Here is a 22,496-nt window from a genome sequence, read left to right as displayed (position 1 = left end):
TTATAAATTGTCCAACAAAAAGGCAATATCTTTACATGTGCATACTCGGAAAACACATCGCTAGCTAACTGCATTGCGATATTTTTCGCTCATATATGTTTAATCTTTTCAAAAATTATGAAAAACTCACCTTGTTTATCGTGTAACACGTCAAAGATGGGTGCTCACAACGAGGAACGGAAGTTGATCACAACATTTTTACCGATGGACATTTTTCACTCGTTGTGAGTTAAACGGGCGTGTATGTGTCGAAATTGGCCGATAGAGAAGTTAAGTATTGGTTCAATTTCGACACCCTGTAAAATTGTTATGCGTTCTTATAATTGAGAATAATCTCAATGTTAAATGTTTCATATCATTCATGCATTTAACGTTTATTTTCATCGAAACTAATACAAAAAATACGAGAAAATGATGACAAAGTTATGTGCCTGAGTTATCGACCCTTCTTATTATAAGATTCTGTTAAATGCCGTTTTTTTCGGGATTTAAGATTACGAGGCAATGGCATCCCTTAGACCGGGAAAATTTCTTCTAGAAAGTAAAAAAAATGCCCTAAAAGACCAAGAGAAAGTGATGACGTCACATCATATAGTTCTGGCATCGTACAGTTGATTTAAATAAAGTAAAAATGGTGCTTTATTGTTGATATAATAGGAAAATGAAAGAAGGTGTCGAAATTACACCAGTGTCGACATTACCCGAAGTTGCTGAGCACATTGTCATTTAAATGATTTTGGCATTGTCGTAAAACAATACACGTTTTATCTTTTTCCTAAATAAAACGACTACAACATAAATTTGCAATTTATGACACTATAAATTAAAAAGGAAATGTTTGAAAAAAGCCATTTTAACACGACCCGCATTTTCCCTATTGAACACAGAAGAACCGAAAGTGTGTGTTATTATGCAATAGAGTCACTGTTTGACGTTCTATATTTAGACATGTGACGTTATCATTATACACTGTGACATAACCGCTATAAAATCCAACGCGCTGACAATAAGTACGGAAACAAATCAGGCGCAATTTTTGGGCTTAATAAGCAGGTAACGGCAAGCATTTATTTGTTTATGTCGTGTTAGAATCGAAAAATAATATAACAAATCGGTGATTTTTATCGCTGTACAACCACCTCACGTTTGGGATGTTCGGATGCGCATCTTATATCACTCGGGCTACGCCCTCGTGATCATAATTCCTCGCATCCGAAACTTAAACTACTACGGAAGGCCGTTGGGGCCATCGCTATGAATGTGTTGATCTAAAACGCGATAGTCGATAATACGATGGTGAAAACGCGAAACTCACCGAAACACGATGGTTGAAAACGCGAAAAGCCACGAAAAATTGATAAAACGCGAAAGTACGATGATGAAATCGCGACAGTACGATAACTACGATGATGAAAGTGCGATAAACTATCGTGTTTTCACCATCGTACTGTCGCGTTTTCACCATCGTAGTTTCGTGATTTCGCCTTTTTATCATCGTACTGTCGAGTATCGCGTTTCAGATCAAACCATTCATAGGCGATGGCCCTAACGGCATTCCGGAATGCCGTTAGGGCCATCGCCTATGAATGTGTTAATCTGAAACGCGATAGTCGATAGTACGATGGTGAAAACACGAAATCCCGAAACTACGATGTTGAAAACGCGATAGTACGATGATGAAAACGCGATAGTACGATGATGAAATCACGACAGTACGATGATGAAAACGCGATAGTACGATGATGAAAACCGACTGTACGATGATGAAAACGCGATAGTACGAAGGTGAAAACACGATAGTACGATGGTGAAAACGCGATAGTACGATGATGAAAACACGACAGTACGATGATGAAAACGCGAAATCACGAAATTACGATGGTGAAAACGCGACGGTATGATGGTGAAAACACGATAGTTTATCGCGCTTTCATCATCGATGTATCGTACTGTCGCGTTTTCATCATCGTACTTTCGCGTTTTCATCATCGTGCTTTCGCATTTTCACCATCGTAGTTTCGTGATTTCGCGTTTTCACCATCGTACTATCGACTATCGGTTTCAGATCAACACATTTCATAGGCAATGGCCTTAACGGCATTCAGTACTAAACAGTGATGTTATTGAGCGATAAAAATCACAGTTTGGGATATATTATTTTCTCAATAACGCCACTTTAAATGGCGGGTAAATTCGCGCGCTTAATGACGTCACGTTTTTAAACGGATGTCATAACAACTTTACAATAAATAACAAGGTGTGTAGTCTCTAAAGGGGGGGGGTTCAAATTATTTTACGGATGACACAAAAATAGTATACACTCTTTATTTCGTTTAACTTAAAATATTCAAACAATCTCATGTTCTATGGATGAATAATTATATAACGATCGCCGAGTGACATTTTGTTTTTCTTCAGATTTCGCTGTATACAGTAAGAGTTCTATCAAGACATTGAATTATGGGACACAACATAGTTTGCTGATACTAACCTTGCTGGTTCCTTGCTTCTACATCACCACCATAGTCTTTTCAACGCACTAGGCAGCGCTGACACCGGTAAGAACATTTGAACCGCCATCACGACAAAACCAAAGTGCGTTTGCGACCAGCATGGATCCAGACCAGCCTGCGCATCCGCGCAGTTTGATCAGGATTCATGCTGTTCGCTATCAGTTTCTTTACTTGTTATAGAGTTTGTAAGCGAACAGCATGGATTCTGATCAGACTGCACGGGTGCGCAGGCTGGTCTGGATCCTAGCTGGTCGCAAACCCATTATGCTGGTTGTGTCGTGACGCGGCTCATAAAGATCTGTCATAATTAAAAAAATATATGTTGCACTTCAGATAGGAATATCCGTCCATTGGGCGGTAACGAGGCTTACCCTGAGGGATGGATATTAACGAACTGAACTGCAAATACACGTTATCATTTTTTTCTTACACATTTACATATTTCAAATTCTTTACCTCAATAAATAATTTTCATGGAAATTAATGTCATTTCATCCATAAATATTTTCTTACGATAGAGTATGAGGTTTTCATATGAAACCTGCCTATCGTTTCCGATTCTATGCTTAATTTTGAAATTTATGGCCAACTTGTTTGTATACATAATTTGGACTATAGATCTGTGGGGTACCGTCGACATGATATGAAAATTGATGAAATTGTCAAAAAAAAATCATATATAATAATAGTAATAATAATAAGAAAGAAGAAAAGAAGACAGCACATAGTGCTTGTTTTTGCATGCAATTTATTATCTATTAAAAACAATGATAGTTACAAGTTTACAGTGACATTTTCAAAGTAAAAAGTTTTTTCAGGTCAAAAAACACATAGAGGATATTTGTTTGTTTTGCATGTAAGATTGAAATATAATTTCACTGAGTGAACACCAGATGCAATATTTTCACGAGTGGCGTAGCCACGAGTGAAAATATAATAGCTGGTGTTCACGAATGAAAAATATTTCGATCTTATATGTAAAACAAATAAATTTTCTTTTTATTTCATGATTTTTTAAGTGATTTTAAGTATTTTTACTGATTTTGCCGCGTAACGTCCCCGCATTCTCCTTTGTGACGTCATCACATCATGACGTCACATCATCAATTTTGAAATATAGTTCTGTTAAATTTCTCTAATTTTGTTACATTTTTAACATGATGTATAGTGACATCGACTTTCTTTTCCTAAAGAAGCAACATTTGCGTATGACGGCATTTATTTCTGTCTGTTTTTCCATTTAAAGTTTAATTTTCTTTTTCATTCGCATTCAGATATAGTCCGGCTACTGTTACAGTGAAAATTATATTTTATAAATTTCACTAGTGGTTTATCAGAATATAATCATCTGATATATTACAATAAAACACTGGAAAGCATGAAATAAAAGTTTTTCTTTCTATTCTTTGACTGTTTTTAAATGATGTAATCATAGGGGCGTCCGTGGTCGAGCGGTTCAAACCCTTTGTTCTCACCGCCTAAAGGCACGAGCTGAGCAAGCGTCTTTAAATTATTTCATGTGATAAAGCTGGCCGGTTAGCTTACGGAACATTGGGGGTGGTTCTACCCATCTGTGACTGAAATAATGCACACCATTGCCACTAAAACAACAAATATTCATCTAACATTTGCTTTAAATTTATTACTGTTCAAATAGGTTCAAGTGTTACTTTATCGAGGTGAATGTTATTGCCTCATTTCTTTATTGCATAATACTCTTTATGGTATTTAATGTATTTATACATTTCGTTTTATTACAGATTTGTTCGTTTCGGATACAGGCACAATTTCGAACAAATACTACATTGAAATCACACCGTCCGGATGGACCTTCAGCATTTGGGGGATCATTTACACATGGCAGGCACTCTGGATTGTCTATGCATTGGTCAATTTATTCCGGAAATCAGAAAAGGGACCTTTCTACACTTACCCAGTGCTACTTCCGGTTCCGTTCTTAGTTTCGTATTTATTGAACTTGGTCTTCAATTGTGGATGGCTGATATCATTTGACAGGGAGATACTTGAACTCGCCGCGGTTCTGCTGTTCCTGATCACTGTAACTCTATATGTGTGTCTATTCTTCTCTTACAGATATCTTGACAGATCAATTGACATCTTAATTAAACAGGAAAGGAAGACGGATGTTTGGCTTACCCGTTTTCTGGTGCAAAACGGTCTCAGTATGTACGCCACCTGGTGTACCATTGCAACCCTCCTTAATTTTGCAATTGTTCATACATATCGTTCTTCCCATGACATCGGTCAACAAAATGCTTCTACAGTAAGCCTCAGCATATTGTCGGCCGCTATTGTTGTATTCTTGGTGACCGATTGGGTTTTCTTGGATCGTTACACGCGCTACACATTTACGCCATATATCGTTCTCGTCATGGCATTGACCGGAAGTTTAACGAAGAACTACGAAGCAGGTGCTCGCAATACAACAATTACTATCGTTCTGCTTGCGATATCTGGGGTTGCTGCGCTGGTGAAGACATTTTTGCTGTTTTGGAGACATATCAGAAAAACGCAAGACGGGGTTAAAATAACGACCACTGACGGAATACAAGTGTGAAATCAAACACTGATGCCATCTATAATGCATAATAATTAACTTACAGACAAAAATTTGTGAATGAATTACAAATCCATACTCGTTCAGTTGGAAACATCTTTCGAGATAAAAGTGATTTCATTTTCTGATCACTGGTGCTGTATAAGTGTATATGCATGTTGTACATTCGAGTTTACGAAAAAATGTAAAAAAAAAGTTTATAGTTTATGTGTACATTATATACCTTGTTTCTTTCTGCTTTTTATTGTTATGTTCTTTTTTTTTAAAATACATGTAAAGTAAAGTTAAACTGTTGTGAGTGGTAAATCTTTTGTTCACTTAAAAAATAGCCGCTTAAAATAATGGTATAAGCACACCACACGAAAGTATTTAATATATATTACCCACATTTTTTATAGAAATGAACTCTGACCGACACATGAAATTGGAAGCAATGTGGTTTTATGAGATTAATATTTTTGAATACACGTACATGCATACATATGTATGTGATAGGTAAATATGTATTGATATAACCATGATGCCGTATTTGATTTAAAGATAGCGAAACATCCACGTTATGTTGAAATCTTATTTAATGGTCCATTTTCAATACTGACATATTTTCGTTTTGGATTAACGTTGTATAAAATATATAGCCAATACTAAATACACATAAAAAATAATGGCCGGCATTTTATGTAAATTTGCTCACTGTGGTTCAACTAGAGTTTAAACATAGGTAAATGGATATGCTTGAGAAAAAAGTACTTTAAAACCTCTCATAAGTCATGACCTTTTAAACAAGGTGGGTTTAATGGCTGTGACGGAATAATTGTCAGCTGTGCACTGCATACCTTGTGAGGAGCCGAATAAAATGCTACTTTGACGGTCTGTTTAGATTAGCGCAATTGTGAAAATTGAAAATAAGGGGAAGCGTTTCGACGAGGAAAGTCCATTACTTGTACTCGTTTTAAACTTAACCCCCTCTTTATATATAACTTGCCTCTTTCTTACTACAGGTTAACACATAGATTTATAACAATGCAATCAAATGCCAAACAGTTCCCCTTTATGTTTACGGGCTATTTAATTTTAGCCCAGTTCCACGATATCAAGTTTCGTTAAACTACCCAATCAGACAGTTGTACAGTCTAATATTTGTGTATGGAGATATAAGAAAATTTTGTCAAAATATAAATAAATTACAACAAAACAAGAAATTTAAAATATGTCCCGAAGGGTTAAACTGTTTATGTGAATGTTTTTTCCTGTACTTGTATTTTTGTTGACGAGAAAATAAGTCGTATCATTCCAGTAGTAAATCATGCGCCTTATTCCATATCATATAAGAGAGGGTTTGGTAGGGGACAATAATTAATTTAGCATCTGTAATTAATCGCCTAGGCACTTTTCTTAGGTATACATGTATATATATTATATAAAAACAAATGAAAAAGTTGTGATGTGAAAATTTTATCTATATAACTAACTATTTTTATTTAAACTGTAAAATAGTCAATCGATTGCAAACGTATTCAGAAGATAAGGGGAAGTAACTGGAGTTACATTTTCGGACTAGTAAAAAAACGAGTTATCGTATGATAAATTTAGAACTCCACACTAATTAAAGCCACAGGTAGGATTTCTTGGATAAAGTGACTACTAGTATTCTGGAGTTTAAGGACTGGTTGTCTTTAAATTTCAAGTGCATTTTCAGCATGGAATTTGCAACATGCACTTTACATAATAATCAGAAACTGCTGACCTCGTAAATATTGTACACCATATACACACCATATAAACTTCCAGTGTTTCCTACCATGGCATATTCCAAAAGAAGTCATTCTTGGATTCAGGCTCATTTCCAGTCTTCATTATAATCCATATCAAATATCTATGCCTCGTTTTCATTTTCCGATCCGAATTAATCAATATCATATCTATAATGTACTGTCAATACCAAAGGTCTGTCAAAATTTAAAAACATAAATGACGTGAAAAAAAAGAAGTCCTTACGCTTTGTTGAAAACAATACTGATTGTAGTGGAGTCGTAGAGAGACGCAAATACTATATTGATCTCGGCTAGCACCCGTCCAATATACTAAACAATGTGAAATTACCCAATTTTATCACGATCATCACGTATTAACTTCTATATTTTTGATCTACACACGTTTTATATGAAACTGGACTGCCGAATGCAGATTGTGCCATAGTCTTGTGTTGTCTGGCATCAGATTATCAAGTGAAAAAATGATTTTATATTCGTTGTAAGTTTATACAAACTTACATTTTGTAAAGAAAACGTTATACAATGTACTAGTATATAGCTCGCCTGCACTTTCCAAACTAAATAGTTGAAGAACCGACAACTCCTGTTGGATGCTATATTTAAGTAAACACTTATTACAAAACGATATGATGACTAGACAATGTTCCAATGATATATGAATGATATATGAATGGTATAAATCACGCTTCCATCAAAGATCTGAATAATAATCGCTCATAATGTAAGTTACCAGATATTTTCACGCCACTAGTTAAGAATTTCAGGTGTGCATGAACTACATTATTAAGGCGCCTCTAATTCTGAATACGGGTTATCAGTAATACCGCAGTTTTCAAACTTTTCAGATGTACTATTGTACGGCCCATCCTTATCATCTCCAATATTTGGGACGCGTTTATATGTCTCAATTTGATTAGATCCATTCACGTTATCAGACTTCTTAAATTCCGGTTTGTCACCACCCAGTTGATTGTAAGTGTCGTTTCCAGTATTATAAACATTATCTGTATGCTCACCAAACTTTTGAAGCTGTGCATCGGTTGACATACTTACGTCGTAAGTTGTATCGCCCAATGTATTGGATCCACCTTTTGTCATTGGGTCTGCATGATCATATGTTTCATTGGGAAGCACATCTGGTCTTTTACTTGTGGTGTTATATTCGTTTTCATTTCCCGCTGTACTATACACATGTGTTTCAGCGTCAACTGGTCCAATTTCTTGGCTTTGAAAAGCTTTTGCGTCATCATTTGTGGTAGGCTCGGAATCATTTAGCATTGAAAAGTCAGGATAATTGTACTCTACGTTATTCAACGCACTTTGGTTTGATACATTGCTGGACATTTCGTATGTGAAGTTAGGATAGTTGTATTCAGGTGTGGTTACTCGTTCATTTGTTTCTGGCATTTTGTTAAACCGATGTGACAATTTGTACCTTGAAAAAGAATTTCATTTTTAATCAAGACTTTATGGAAAATATAACACAGCAGCAGCTATTTATAACACAGGAGAAATGATTGCCATATAACATATCCCATATATAATATCGAACCTGCTTCTTAAAAAAAGGGTCTACCGAATGTTATATAAAAATGTCCACTTTTGATATAGTGGTCTTATAACCTGCCATGCACGCATATTTGAGAGCTTACGATTCAAAACGCACAATAAGTGGATTACTGATCTCCATTTATGAAATATAATTAAAGTTAAGCTATTGGCTCAATAATCAGAGAGAGAAATACTGAACAAATATCATGCAATAAGGCGCTACTTTCATACCCTGTCGCATAGCATAGCTCTAAGGGGATTATGATAACGGCCTCCGTATGTCCGCAAGCACACGATGTGCAAAGCGCAAACTTTAAGTTATTGCCCTGCCTTCAGGGTTAGGTTTACAGGTATAATGTTCCGATCTATATCTTTTTTACTCTTGTAATGATTTTCAATTATTTGTATCAAATAAACACCACAATAACACGAAATGCACATCACGACAGCAAAGCTTTACCCATTAGGTCATTAAACATTTACCTTTAAGATTTCTGCGACAAGGGACATGTTTTTTCAGTCTGCCTTGTCTATAGTATGCTTTGTTTAAGGTGATTAAAAGTTTTATAAGACAGACTTGTACAGACTGGTATATATACACAACTGACAAAATTTGAAAAGGAATGTGACAAACGCTTTATATAGAATTCATACATCTATTACCAAGTCTCAAATATCAGGTTTGACAACACAAAACCATAAAAGGGTGTAGGAAATAGGAGGTCTAAATAGGCACTATTACGCATTTTTTTTGTAAAAAAATGGATAATTATCTTACAAAGACGAGTAATCTGATTGTCAGACAATAGCCTTTAAACTCCATATGAAAATTGTAAACTCATACCTTTGATTGGGATATCATCTAAACATCTACATATCAAAGCGACCCCTTGAAGGTTTTGATATTATGGGACTGGAATTTTCTCCCGATAGTTTTGTACAATGGTCTAATAATTTGCGTGCAAATTTTTCATGTGCAAAATGATCAAAAAAGTGAAAAGTGTTGCTACGCTTTTTAATCACATTGGACTAGTTATCGCACAAAAAAAACCTTGATTTTCATTCTAATTCCGAGATAATTCATGTTTATTACATGCTTTTCGGTGGTTTATAGAAATATATCAGTGATATAGAACTGGTAATTTCACTGTTTGAGCCAGTGAAATTACCACTTTGATAATTTCACTGTATTGAATTTAAGCCCATTACGTTGTTTCAGTGAAATACCAGCGTGCACAGTACTGGGTACCAATTTAATGACGTGACGTTGTAAATGACGTCACGTTGTATTATTATTTGGCGCGTTTTTCAGTCAGTATTAGATTAAATGTCTCTTTAAAACGTTTCTTTGCATAAAATAAAAAGAAAATTTGTTTAGTTTAGTATAAGATTGAAATATATTTCACCGTGTGAACACCAAAAGTTCATATTTCACTCGTGGCTGCGCCAATCGTGAAATATACCTTTTGGTGCTCACTCGGTGAAATTTATTCCAATCTTACACTGAACTAAACAAATATCCTCTATATATCATCCTTGCAACTTCATTTAAGTGTTTCGCCTGATCCATGTAAAACTTTCTAATTTTATGTTTTTAGGCCTTTTAACCTAAGTGGGGTTCCTTTATGTAAACATGTTTATTTGGAGCTGTGATAAATACGAGATGTATAAAATAATGAAAATAATGACAATGTATAATATTAAATACTTACCGCCTGTATATGAATGTTACGGTTACCACAGCAACTGCAATAGCTACCAGTACACCTAAAGATACTAAGGCGGGGACACTTGCATCTATAAATATAAAATACATGTAAAATGTTTCATACAATAATATACAACGCTGCGTGATGTTCTTATATCTTACCACTGTTACTGTTTCTGTAGTTTGCTTAACTTAATGGAATGTTTGTTAAAACATGTAACGTTTATTGCTTTATAAGTTTTAATACGTGTATTTTTTATACATGTAACATTTATTGCTTTATAAGTTTTAATATGTGTATTTCTTAAAGTTAAAAAAGTAAAAAAAAAGTTATATATTCTGGTCTACGGAACATTTAAGGCACGATAAATTCAAACGTACCTGTCGGCTATGACCGAAGCCATCCGATTATGTGGCCCCAGCTTTGCCGTGTGCAAAATGCGCAGCGCGTTTAAGTGTGGGAGCCACATAATCGGATGGCTTCGGTCATAGCCGACTGGCACGTTTGAATTTATCGAAAGATAATGTCATTGAAGGAAAACGGCGATAATATCGATGTTTATTTCGGCTGTTGCGTTGTTTATATTACCGTTGAAGTTAAAAATTGACCATCATCGTGAAGAATTATATCTTCTGTGTCGATGGACCAAACACGCCCGTTTAACTCACAACGAGTGAAAAATGTCCATCGGAAAAAAATGTTGTGAGCAACTTCTGTTCCTCGTTGTGAGCACCCATCTATGACGAGTGACACGATAAACAAGGTGAGTTTTTCATAATTTTTGAAGATTACAGACATTTATGTAAAAATATCGAAATGCAGTTAGCTAGCGATGTGTTTTCCGAGTATGCACATGTAAAGATATTGCCTGTTGGTGGACAATTTGATGGAAATACCGTGCGACGTAGTCACTCGGGGTAGCTGGAAAACTGGAGACAACTTCTCTTTGGACCTAATTTAACATTGAAAACGTCGATTCTGGTGACGTTTTATGCATTCTAACCTAAAACAGATGCCCACAAGTCTTCAACTTAAATTATTATCTGAAAATCTTCGAAGAAACGAAGATATATTCTTTTTTTGCTTTAATCCTCGTTGTGAGCACCATAACCTCGTTGTGAGCAAGACAAGCGCAGTGCTTGTCTGGTTTTAATAAGTAATTCAAATGGCAAGAATACAATTTTCAATCTACCAAAAGCAATTAAAACGTTTTTGTACAAAAGTTTTTCTTTGCAATAGTTCTTCTTTTTCTTTTTTTGAAAATTATTCTTCATATTCACAAGTCATCAGATTAACAAAAGAACTAATCAGTGGAGATAAATCAGGTGTTTTATTTCGTATACTCTAGTGTGGCACGAGTGAACATCACGGGGTGTTTATGAATAGTTCAACACTTTAACAATCTGTGTGATACACACATACATGTGTTTATCCTAAGCTTAAGACTGACCAATTTATGTAAAACAAGAACTATCACGGTAAGTTGACAATGCCCCTGAAGTGGTGCTTTGTCCTTTTATTTACGGACCAGATAGATTATTTGTTTTTTGACAATTAGATCTTCAATGTGAAGGTAATTCAAGGTCAAGGTGAAATAAATATAGGTCAGTTGTGTCCAAATATGAATTAATTCCACTTACTTATAAAGAAGTTATGACCAAGTTTTTGGATGTTCTAGAAGGTCATTCACGGTACAAGGTAAAAAAGATACAGATCAGTTTGAAGCTCTTGCCTAAAGGGGTATTGTTTCAAAATATGAGTAAAATCCGTATACTAATAAGGAAGTTATGACAATTTTTAAGTTTTTAGACAATTTGACCTTCAAGGTGAAGGTCATTCAGGGGTGAAGGTCAAAAGAATATAGGATAGTTGAAAGGCCTTGTCCAAAGATGTGTTGTGTCTAAACATTATGCCAGGACATTATGGCCAATCTTAAATGTTTTTGAACAATTTGACCTTCAAGGTAAAGGCCATTCAGGGGTCAAGGTAAAAAAATACAGGTCCATAGGAAGGTGCTAAGTGATGTTGTGTTCAAATATGAATCAAATCCGTTTACTAATAAGGAAGTTATGGCCAATGTTAAAGTTTTCGGACAGATTGACGGACTGACAGACGGACAGTTCAAAACTGATATGCACCCCTTTGGGGTATGCACAACGTCTTGCAAAGAAATGCTGCCGTGCAAAACGTTTTAATTGCTGTGGTAGATTGAAAATTATATTTTCACCATCTGAATTGCATATTAAAACCATACACGCACTGCGCTTGTCTTGCTCACAACGAGGTTATGGTGCTCACAACGAGGATTAAAGCAAAAAAGGGTATATCTTCGTTTCTATGAAGACTTTCAGATAATAATTTACGCTGAAGACTTGTGGGCATCTGTTTTAGGTTAGAATTTACATAACGTCATCAGAATCGACGTTTTCAATGTTAAATTAGGTCCAAAGAGAAGTTGTCTCCAGTTTTCCAGCTACCCCGAGTGACTACGTCGCACGGTATTTCCATCAAATTGTCCACCAACAGGCAATATCTTTACATGTGCATACTCGGAAAACACATTGCTAGCTAACTGCATTTCGATATTTTTACATAAATGTCTGTTATCTTCAAAAATTATGAAAAACTCACCTTGTTTATCGTGTCACACGTCAAAGATGGGTGCTCACAACGAGGAACGGAAGTTGCTCACAACATTTTTACCGATGGACATTTTTCACTCGTTGTGAGTTAAACGGGCGTGCCAAAGGATTATGTGAAAATATTGGAAATGGAATAAAATACATGGTGATTATGACGGTAGGGGTGCGGATTTTTTCCGGCGAACATTTTTATCTTGTGTATTATTATAGATGTTGAAATATGAAATATTTTTTAAAAACGGCTTATATTAAGTTTTTTTTGTTATATATGATCAGTACATGTGCTGGGATTGACAAATATGCATTTTATTTGGATTTTAAAGGCGTTTTGAGCTCCTAACTCCAAGTGTCTGTGTTTTAGATATGCTCAAAATAAATTGGAGACAAAACTAAAACGATCAAACCACGCTGTCTACGACCCTCTTTGATGGTCAGGCATCATTAATGCAACAGCCGTGTTTGAAAACCAGTTACATATTGGAACAACTAGCCGATGCTGTATTTCCATAGTTCTTATTAAAGTTTCACAAACAAATGAGAATTTTACACAAAAGAAATGATTCTGTTAATATAAATTACCATTGTTTTCTGATGTATTCAAGTCATTGGTATCTGTCGTTTGTTTGTTCTTCGTCTTCTTTATCTCTCTGTCATTGCTTTTGTTTTGAAACTCTGTACCTTTTGTATATAAAATAAAAATGAAATATACATTTCTATGTCAATATCAACTAAATGGATTCTAAACAATGTTCAGTATTTTTGTTCTATTAGTAAGTATTCATTTGCAACTATTCGGCCCTTTCCGTCAAACGTCGGATATGAATGCGATAAGTTCCTCGAACATAATAGTAAGAATACAATAAGGACCTTGCGATCGAACAAAATAGTAAGAATACGATAAGGACCTCACGATGGAACACAATAGTAAGAATACGATAAGGACCTCACGATGGAACACAATAGTAAGAATACGATAAGGACCTCGAACATAATAGTAAGACTACGATAAAGACCTTGCGATCGATCACAATGTAAGTATACGATAAGAACCTCAAACAAAATAGTAAAAATACTATAAGGACTTCGAACACAATAGTGAGAATACAATAAGGACCTTGAACACAATAGTAAGAATACGATAAAGACCTTGTGATCGAACACAATTTTAAGTATACGATAAGAACCTCGAACACAATAGTAAAAATACTATAAGGATCTCAAACACAATAGTAAGAATACGATAAGGACCTCGAACATAAAAGTAAGACTACAATAAAGACCTTGCGATCGAATACAATGGTAAGTATAGGATAAGAACCTCGAACACAATAGTAAAAATACTATAAGGACCTCAAAACAATAGTAAGAATATGATAAAGACCTCGCTATGGAACACAATAGTAAGAATACGATAAGGACATCAAACACAATACGTGTAGTAAGAACACGATAAGGACCTCGAACACAATAGTAAAAATACGAAAAGGACCTCGCGATCGAACACAATAGAAAGAATACGATAAAGACCTTGCGATCGAACACAATGGTAAGTATACGATAAGAACCTCGAACACAATAGTAAAAATACGATAAGGACCTCGAACACAATAGTAAAATTACGATAAAGACCTCGCCATGGAACACAATAGTAAGAATACGATAAGGACATCAAACAAAATACGTGTAGTAAGAACACGATAAGGAACTCGAACACAATAGTAAAAACAAGAGCACCGCTAGGCGGAGCATTATATGCCCGAAAGTGTGTTTTTTTTTAGTAAGGATGAAGCATTTGTAAGACATGGGAATTCGCTGTTCATCCTATAAAATTTTACAGCTGTAGGTTGATTAATACTTAAGTTATTTATAATGACCTTAACCTTTGACCTTGTGACCCCAAAATCAATAGGGGTCCTATACCTTATATGGATAATCACCCTAAGAAGTTTGAATATTGTGGGCCAATTGGAACTTTGATTATGCTCTAGAAACTGTTTTCAGTATTAAGGTAAAAGTGACTTTGACCTTTGACCTTGTGACCCCAAAATCAATAGGGGTCTTCTACCCAATATGGCCAATCATCCTATGAAGTTTGAATATTGTGGGCCAAATGGAACTTACGTTATGCTCCGGAAGTTGTTTGCGGTTTTAAGGTAATTGTGACCTTGACCTTTGACCTTGTGACCCCAAAATCAATAGGGGTCTTTTGCCCAATATGGACAATCATCCTATGAAGTTTGAATATTGTGGGCCAAATGGAACTTAAGTTATGCTCCGGACACTGTTTTCAGTTTTAAGGATATATTGACATTGACCCTTGACATTTTGACCCCAAAATCAATAGGGGTCTTCTATCCAATATGGACAATCATCCTATGAAGTTTGAACACTTTTGGCCAAATGGAACTAAAGTTATGCTCCGGAAACTGTTTCCAGTATCGAGGTAATAGTGACCTTTGACCTTGTGACCCCAAAATCAATAGGGGTCTTCTACCAAATATGGCCAATCCGAAAACTGTTTCCAGTATCAAGGTAATAGTGACCTTGACCGTTGACCTTGTGACCCCAAAATCAATAGGGGTCTTCTACCCAATATGGACAATCATCCTATGAAGTTTGAACATTGTGGGTCGATTGGAACTTAAGTTATGCTCCGGAAACTGTTTTCAGTTTTAAGGTCATAGTGACCTTGACCTTTGACCTTGTGACCCCAAAATCAAAAGGGGTCTTCTACGCAATATGGACAATCATCCTATGAAGTTTGAACATTGTGGGTCGAATGGAACTTAAGTAATGCTCCGGAAACTGTTTTCAGTTTTAAGGTCATAGTGACCTTAACCTTTGACCTTTTGACCCCAAAATCAATAGGGGTCTTCTTCCCAATATGGACACTCATCCTTTGAAGTTTGAACATTGTGGGCCAAATGGAACTTAAGTTATGCTCCGGAAACCAAATTGCTAACAGACGGACGGACGTACGGACGGACGGACAGACAGACAGACGGACGCCAGGGGGTATAACATAATATATAATAAATAAGGACCTCGCGATCGAACACAATATAAAGAATACGATAAGAACCTCAAACACAATAGTAAGAAAGCACAGAACGATATTTTGGTTATACCAACCCTAAGAAACTAAACAGTCATGTGGGAGCTGTTGACTTAAATTTATTTAAGTATGTCAAGTAAAATTTCAGATTAAGAAAAAGTTCATTTTTTATCATGCAAAGATATTGATTTTTGTTGATAAAAATGCATGCCTGATAAAGTTATTCTCAGCGTTAGCAGACACCTCATCAATATATATTGAAAGAAAATGAAGAGAATGTAATAATTTTACCTCTTACTAGTTTGGAAATATTATTATACTGATTATCTTTGAATAAAATATATTTTTCAACTATTTTTTTCTCTAACATTTGTCTTAAACATTTGGGACTATTTCTAAAAGATATGACCATTGGGCGACATACTTCTAGTGGTTCGTACAAGTTTATGTTTGGTTTGAAATTCAGAGAAAGTAACGCTTATCAAAATTGCAAACATGATAAATAGAATACCAAACAAGTATATGATTTATAAAAAATAATCAGGTTCGGCACGAAAAAAAAAATAACGACTAGGCTGACCCTTTTTCCTTAGCCTGCATTAAATATTCTTTATTTGAGTCTCATCCATACATAACAACATTAAATAATCCAATTACATGATTTAACAAAACAAAAATTGTGTACGGTAAAAAAATATAATGCAGGGGAGGCAACTCTGTAAAAACATTCCAATATAACTTACAGAGTAAGCTCTCTTCTCATTCCATATTCATTACTAAAATAAGAAAACTATTGCTAATCTTGTTCTAAAAGACTTAAAGAATTTCTGTTACAATCGCTTTAAAGTGAAAACCCTAGTAATGTTCTCTTCCTTAAACCCATAAAAATAGACTGAAAAGCAATATATTCTTAACGTTTAAAATCATTTTTTGGATAAAATTATTTCGCATCATTGAAAGGATAAAACCTATATAAATTAAAACGAAACATTGTTCAAAATTGATAAATTTGAATAATTTCGTTATATCAGACACAAGTATGGTATTCTCTATTTATATACTTATTAAAGTACAAAACATTGATTCGGATTTGTTTTACATCATTTGGGGACGATGAAGGAAACGAGGAAACGAGGAAAAGTTTGATTGACTGTAAGCAATGAAAAAATAATGTTCATCGTACCCTTTTCGCACAGTGCCTTCATCTGCAGATTGTCGTCTGTAAATTTGAGAATGTAACGTCCATGATCACGCTGGACATAGCCATACTTTCTTTCATAATTACCCCCTTCCTCTGAAATAAGTAGAATACAAGTATTTAAAGGCACATTTAAAGGCACATTATGCCTTAAATGAACGATTTCTTGTTCATCTTTAGAACGGACAAATATGAGTTTTATACATTGATATAATGTTTTAGAGTATGTTAAATGCTAATCACATGAGGAAATTAGAGCACAAGAAAAACAATAACAATTGAGTTATAAAGATAAAAGCATTTCAGAGGTAGATTGAGCCTTTAAATTGCTAGAAACGAACAGATAAGATCTAAATTAGTTTAATCTATTTTTTGCATTGTTTTTGGCTTTTTTACGGATGAAAGTTACTTTTAAGATATGTTATTCTTTGTTGGTATTGTTGTTGTTAAATGGAAAACAGGTCAATTATATTGCCGACTTAATATCAATGTTCCTATGTTAAGTCCATTTTATTAACATTAACATTTTATTTGAACTTTCATTTTATACGCTTGAACCAAAATACACACAAGGACGAGCAAAATACTAAAAAAAAATCAAAGCAGTACCCGTTTCATCGTACTTGAAGATGATATCAACATGTAGTTTTTCATCTGTGTCATTTGTCCAATATTCTGCTGTACTATCAAGGTTGTCGTCTGCTGTACCATCAAAATTGTCGTCTGCTGAACCCTCACGACTGTCGTTTGTTGAAGCGTCATTCTCCTTTCTCTCGTTTGCTGATTCGTTCTCTGTCATAGGTAATAATAAGCCACGAAAGAAACAAATGGTTTTGAATTTCGACAAATAAATATCTGATAAAATGAATTCACGTGCAATTCGAATACATAATGATGTGCTATAATTATATAGTTTGCTTTTCTGATGGGTTGTATCGCTCGAATTGGTTGTGTAAAATTGAATTCTCAGGTGCCTGCGATGAATTAAAGTGATATAGCTCACTAGACTATAACAGGCGTGTAATTTTCAATTTTATATACATCTTTAAATTGTGTAACTATACAAAATCTAAAATTTGAGCAAAATCAATATGATTAGATTTAAGTAGGATAAGTATATGACGTACATCTTCTTTATCTTAATAAGAATGCAAAATACATGTATTATAAATGCACAATTCATTTTATCATAATGGTATGACCGAATAATGTAAACGTTATTGTATACTTATACTTCCTTTTAGTTAAAAAAAGTTTCAGTTTCAGTTTTTATTAAACCAAGGCATATAATATGCAACTGGTTATAACAACAAACAAACAGAAAAATAACAGTCAAAAATCACTTATATCACAATATAAAAATACAATTATGACTAGCTAAATAAACAGAAAGGAGATCAAATTGTTCATTTCAAGTACTGAATTCAATACAACATGTATTTTATATAGTAACAAATGGGAACGGAGAATGAGAAGTATTAATTATCTAAAAGAATCAATCAATTGAACGTTTTTAAAAACTAACATGTCGGCAAATTGCTTGACTTATCACAACTCTTGTATATACTTTGCCCCACTTTCATATCTTCATATATTTCTTAAAAAGCAATTATGACCAGACAGAAACGAAAATCCATTTTACATGAAAATGCTTCAAGCTGACAGAAGTACATTACAAAGTTTAATTTTCTTTATTTTCCGTTGACTTAATAACTAAGCATTCAAGGTGAATGCACTAATATTTTGATCTTGAATTTCGTGCTCGTGAGACATACACCCGCCTTGTAAGATAATCTATTTGAGATGATTCATGTTTGAATTTCGTAAGATAGAAGATACATGACATGAGTACCGTTTTTGTTGATATTGTTTTCAGACTGGTAAACAATTAAATAACCGCTCCCTCCACACCTAAGACGTATCGGATGACTGCAATGTTTGTAGAAATTTGACGCATCCGTCATAGAATTACCGTAAGGCTCTTCAAAACAAACGCACTGAAATATCAAACAATATTATCTACTGAAAATCTATGTCACAATAAAAGAAAATTGAAAATGTGTAAAGTATGGTGGCTGATTTGTGCCATTCGTGCTTTCGCCCCGCGACCCTCAAGCGAAAAGTCGAAAATTAACAAGTTAAAATTGCGGGGGCGCGGAGCAAAAACACACTTATTAGCGGGGGCGCAGGGCAAAGTTTAATAAACAAAACTTCGTCCCGCAGGGGCAAGGAGCGAGATTTAAGAAATAAAATGGCGGGGTCACGGAACAAAATCACACTTATTAACGAGGGCGCGGGGCGAAGTTTAATAAATAAAAGTACGCCGCGCGCCCCCGCTAATTATCGTGTATTCGTCCAGGTTAAAATGGCATGGCGCGGAGCGAAAACACGCTAATTAGCGGGGGCGCGCGGCGTATTTTTATTTATTTCAGTCACAAAGTTGAAACTTGTGCTTAACATAAAATGGCTTGTCTGGTGTTGAGGTCACGACTATTTTCGTTTTTAAACGTATTTTCATGTGAATTCGACAAAAGTGAAAGGTTTAATTCTACCGCAAACACGTCTTTCTGATAAAGGGCGCGTCACGCGACTTTTCCTGCCATCTTTGTTTTATTTTTGGAACATTTGAAGAGACGACAGCAAGAGACATCTTTAATGGATGACGATTTCCGTTTTTGATGTTTTTGCTTGTTTTATATCGGCGGTACATACATTGCCATGACATCTTGCGCATGACGTAACTTCCTTGATTCAGGTGCAATGGTGCACGTTTTTAAGTCATACACATCTTAGTCTGAATTTGTTTCAATAGCGTACACAAACAATTCATGAACAGTTAAGTTTAAGCTTAAAAGAATTTTAAATCGAAACGCGTCATTTTGTTTTGCGATCGTTTCATATTGGTTTATTTATCAATTTCGGTAACAAAAGAAATGACTTATAGAAAACGTACGTAAACTAAATAACAAATAGATAAGAAAACTTTAAAGAAAGATAAATTAATTGTATTATTTTAAAATAATTAATTAAAATAGAAAATTCGCTTAAAGCAGCACCTACATATCTTTTGGATATTCCTATATATTCTGAAGTCAAGCATTTTTTGAAGCACTTGCTAGCATCACCTTTATATTTATTTTTCTGGTACTCCTTCCTTGAAGTAATAGCAACGCAACCTGTCAGATGGATAATCTTTTATAAGTGAATCATTGTCAATTTCTATAGGAATGACAAATGTATTTATTTAAGCCTAATGAAATATAACCAAATCCTATAAAAAATTGCCTCGTCTTCATTTTTTGCAATTAAAATATCTATATATCAAATGCATTTTGCATCCTATATGGCCTCGTGCTCGTTTTCAGAGTACAAAAAATCTATATCAAATGCATAACGTACCTGAAGAAATAAAGGTCTGTCAAAATCTCAAAAGAATCGTAATGCAAAATAAAGACGTCATTGCTCATTGTTGAGAACAATACTGATTCTACTTGACTCATACACAGCTTACGCCTCGTCCAATATGGGTATGAGATTGTTTATATGTTTGTTCTCGCCCAAGAGCAAAATAACCCAACCTATAAATACTGTTATAGAAAGAGCATCGAAATACGAGGCTATCTGATTTGTACGAAGGGGCGTAGATAGCCTCGTATTTCGATGCTCTTTCTGTTACATTTTTCAGGACATTCATGTCTACATTTTTTATAGCAATTTAGAGTCAAATATTCATTCAAAATAGTTTATCAAAAAGTAATAGTAATGATAATAATATATTGCCTTACCAACATGAATGAGTGACATCTCAATCGAGTAAAATCCTACCCATAGTCCATCAGTTATTCCGTTTCGTATTAAATCATTTGGTACATCATTTATAGTTAGACAGCCTTGTTCATTGTCACAAGTGAATATCTCGGGTGTTGCTATATGACATTGTTTTAATGCATAAGACCAATTTGCCGTCTGCTTCGATATATCATACTCGCCTTCAATATGATTATATATTGTATATAATACATACAAATAGCCGCAACATGACAAAACCAACATAGTGCGTTTGCGACAAGCATGGATCCAGGCCAGCCTGCGCATCCGCACATTCTGATCAGGATCCATGCTGTTCCCTATCAGTTTCAATACTTGTACATTTGTAATAGAGTTTGAAAACGAACAGCATGGATCCTGATCAGACTGCGCAGATGCACAGGCTGATCTGATCCATGCTTGTCGCAAATGCATTACGCTGGTTTTGTCGTGACGCAGCTTATAGATCGTTATAATTATGTTTCGTTCACAATATATGCAGTAATACTTTAATAGATACAATAGAAACATTAAAAACCGTTTAAAACGGCAAAATTTAGGGTATTAAATAAGAAATTGAAATAACTATACAATGTTGAAACTGACTTTCAATATGATTATAAATATATAATTGTTACATATAAAAAAAACATACATGTATATTAAAGTTTCATAGATATGCTTAAATAGCTACATCGATACAAAAGAAGCATTTAAAGGGTTTTAAATGGCAAAACTTGAATTATAGATTAAAAAAAAAAATTACTTGAAAATGTTTGTGCAAGACTACACGCCAACTATTAAACAATGATAATTATGATGTTGATTCTAATGATGATTATGGTTTTGAGCATTATAAAAAATATGACTATGTTGATAATTATTATGATGTTGGTGATCATTATGATGATAGCAACAAAAACAACAGTTATATGATAATAATTCTTATAATGATGACCTTGGTGATGATGATGATAATGATTATGGTGGTGATGATAATGATGACTGACTACTATGATGATAATTAATTATTATCGTGTTGGTAACCATTATGATGATGGCGAAAACAAATCTTATATGATAATGATGGTAATAATGATAAACATGCTGATGACTGGTGATGATGATGGTGATAGTGATGATAATGATAATGATGATGATGGTGATAATGATGCTGTTACATAGCAAATGTCTATAGGAATAAATAAAGTGAACTTACCAAAACTTCGCCTTACATAAAACAGAATTAAGAGCAAATAGGATTGTAATTCATTTAAAGCCATTTTGTTAAATTATGTTAAAATTTAAACGTTTTGATTAATGTATAAAATGACAATATTATATGTCGCATCCTTATTTGAATGGACAATTTCCCCTTTTAGAACGTTTATCATTATACATACAATGAAATGAAATTAAAATCAATAGTGTTTTCGGGTTGGAGTGTACACATTAAGTGTTTTTCTATGAAATCGCGATAACAGTTATAATCAAATTATATATCTGCATAATATGTACATTGTAGTATGAGCGGAAATTTTCAATTCGTTTTCAATTATGATGATAGAAACATTTCCTTTTTCCATAAAGAGGAATGTTTGATATGAACGTATATCTTAGTTTTCAACAGTCAATTTACCTTTAAGGGCCATCATTAAAGTTTGAAGT

The 22,496-nt window shown here is 34.4% G+C and overlaps 2 protein-coding genes across 2 annotated transcripts; one reads left to right on the top strand and one right to left on the bottom strand.

The window, feature by feature from the left end:
- Positions 1-4,273: 4,273 nt before the first annotated feature.
- Positions 4,274-5,374, top strand: LOC132758397 (uncharacterized; the record flags this gene model as incomplete). Its single annotated transcript, XM_060750069.1, has 1 exon — positions 4,274-5,374. A coding segment is annotated over one exon (818 nt), but the record flags the coding sequence as incomplete, so codon positions are not given.
- A 763-nt stretch (positions 5,375-6,137) lies between these two features.
- Positions 6,138-22,266, bottom strand: LOC132758396 (uncharacterized). Its single transcript, XM_060750068.1, has 9 exons — positions 22,048-22,266; positions 20,807-21,010; positions 20,082-20,197; positions 18,874-19,018; positions 17,631-17,813; positions 17,007-17,117; positions 13,348-13,446; positions 10,130-10,214; positions 6,138-8,301 (listed from the first exon to the last, which is right to left on the bottom strand). Exons 1-9 carry the CDS (start codon positions 22,109-22,111, stop codon positions 7,650-7,652), a joined length of 1,659 nt encoding a protein of 552 aa, XP_060606051.1. The 5' UTR covers positions 22,112-22,266; the 3' UTR covers positions 6,138-7,649.
- Positions 22,267-22,496: the final 230 nt, after the last annotated feature.

Source organism: Ruditapes philippinarum, unplaced genomic scaffold, assembly GCF_026571515.1.
Source record: "Ruditapes philippinarum isolate M1 unplaced genomic scaffold, ASM2657151v2 ctg8699_1_1_1_1, whole genome shotgun sequence".
NCBI classification, from domain to species: domain Eukaryota; kingdom Metazoa; phylum Mollusca; class Bivalvia; order Venerida; family Veneridae; genus Ruditapes; species Ruditapes philippinarum.
The sequence above is the reverse complement of the archived record's forward strand: the minus strand, read 5'-3'. Positions and strand labels throughout refer to the sequence as shown.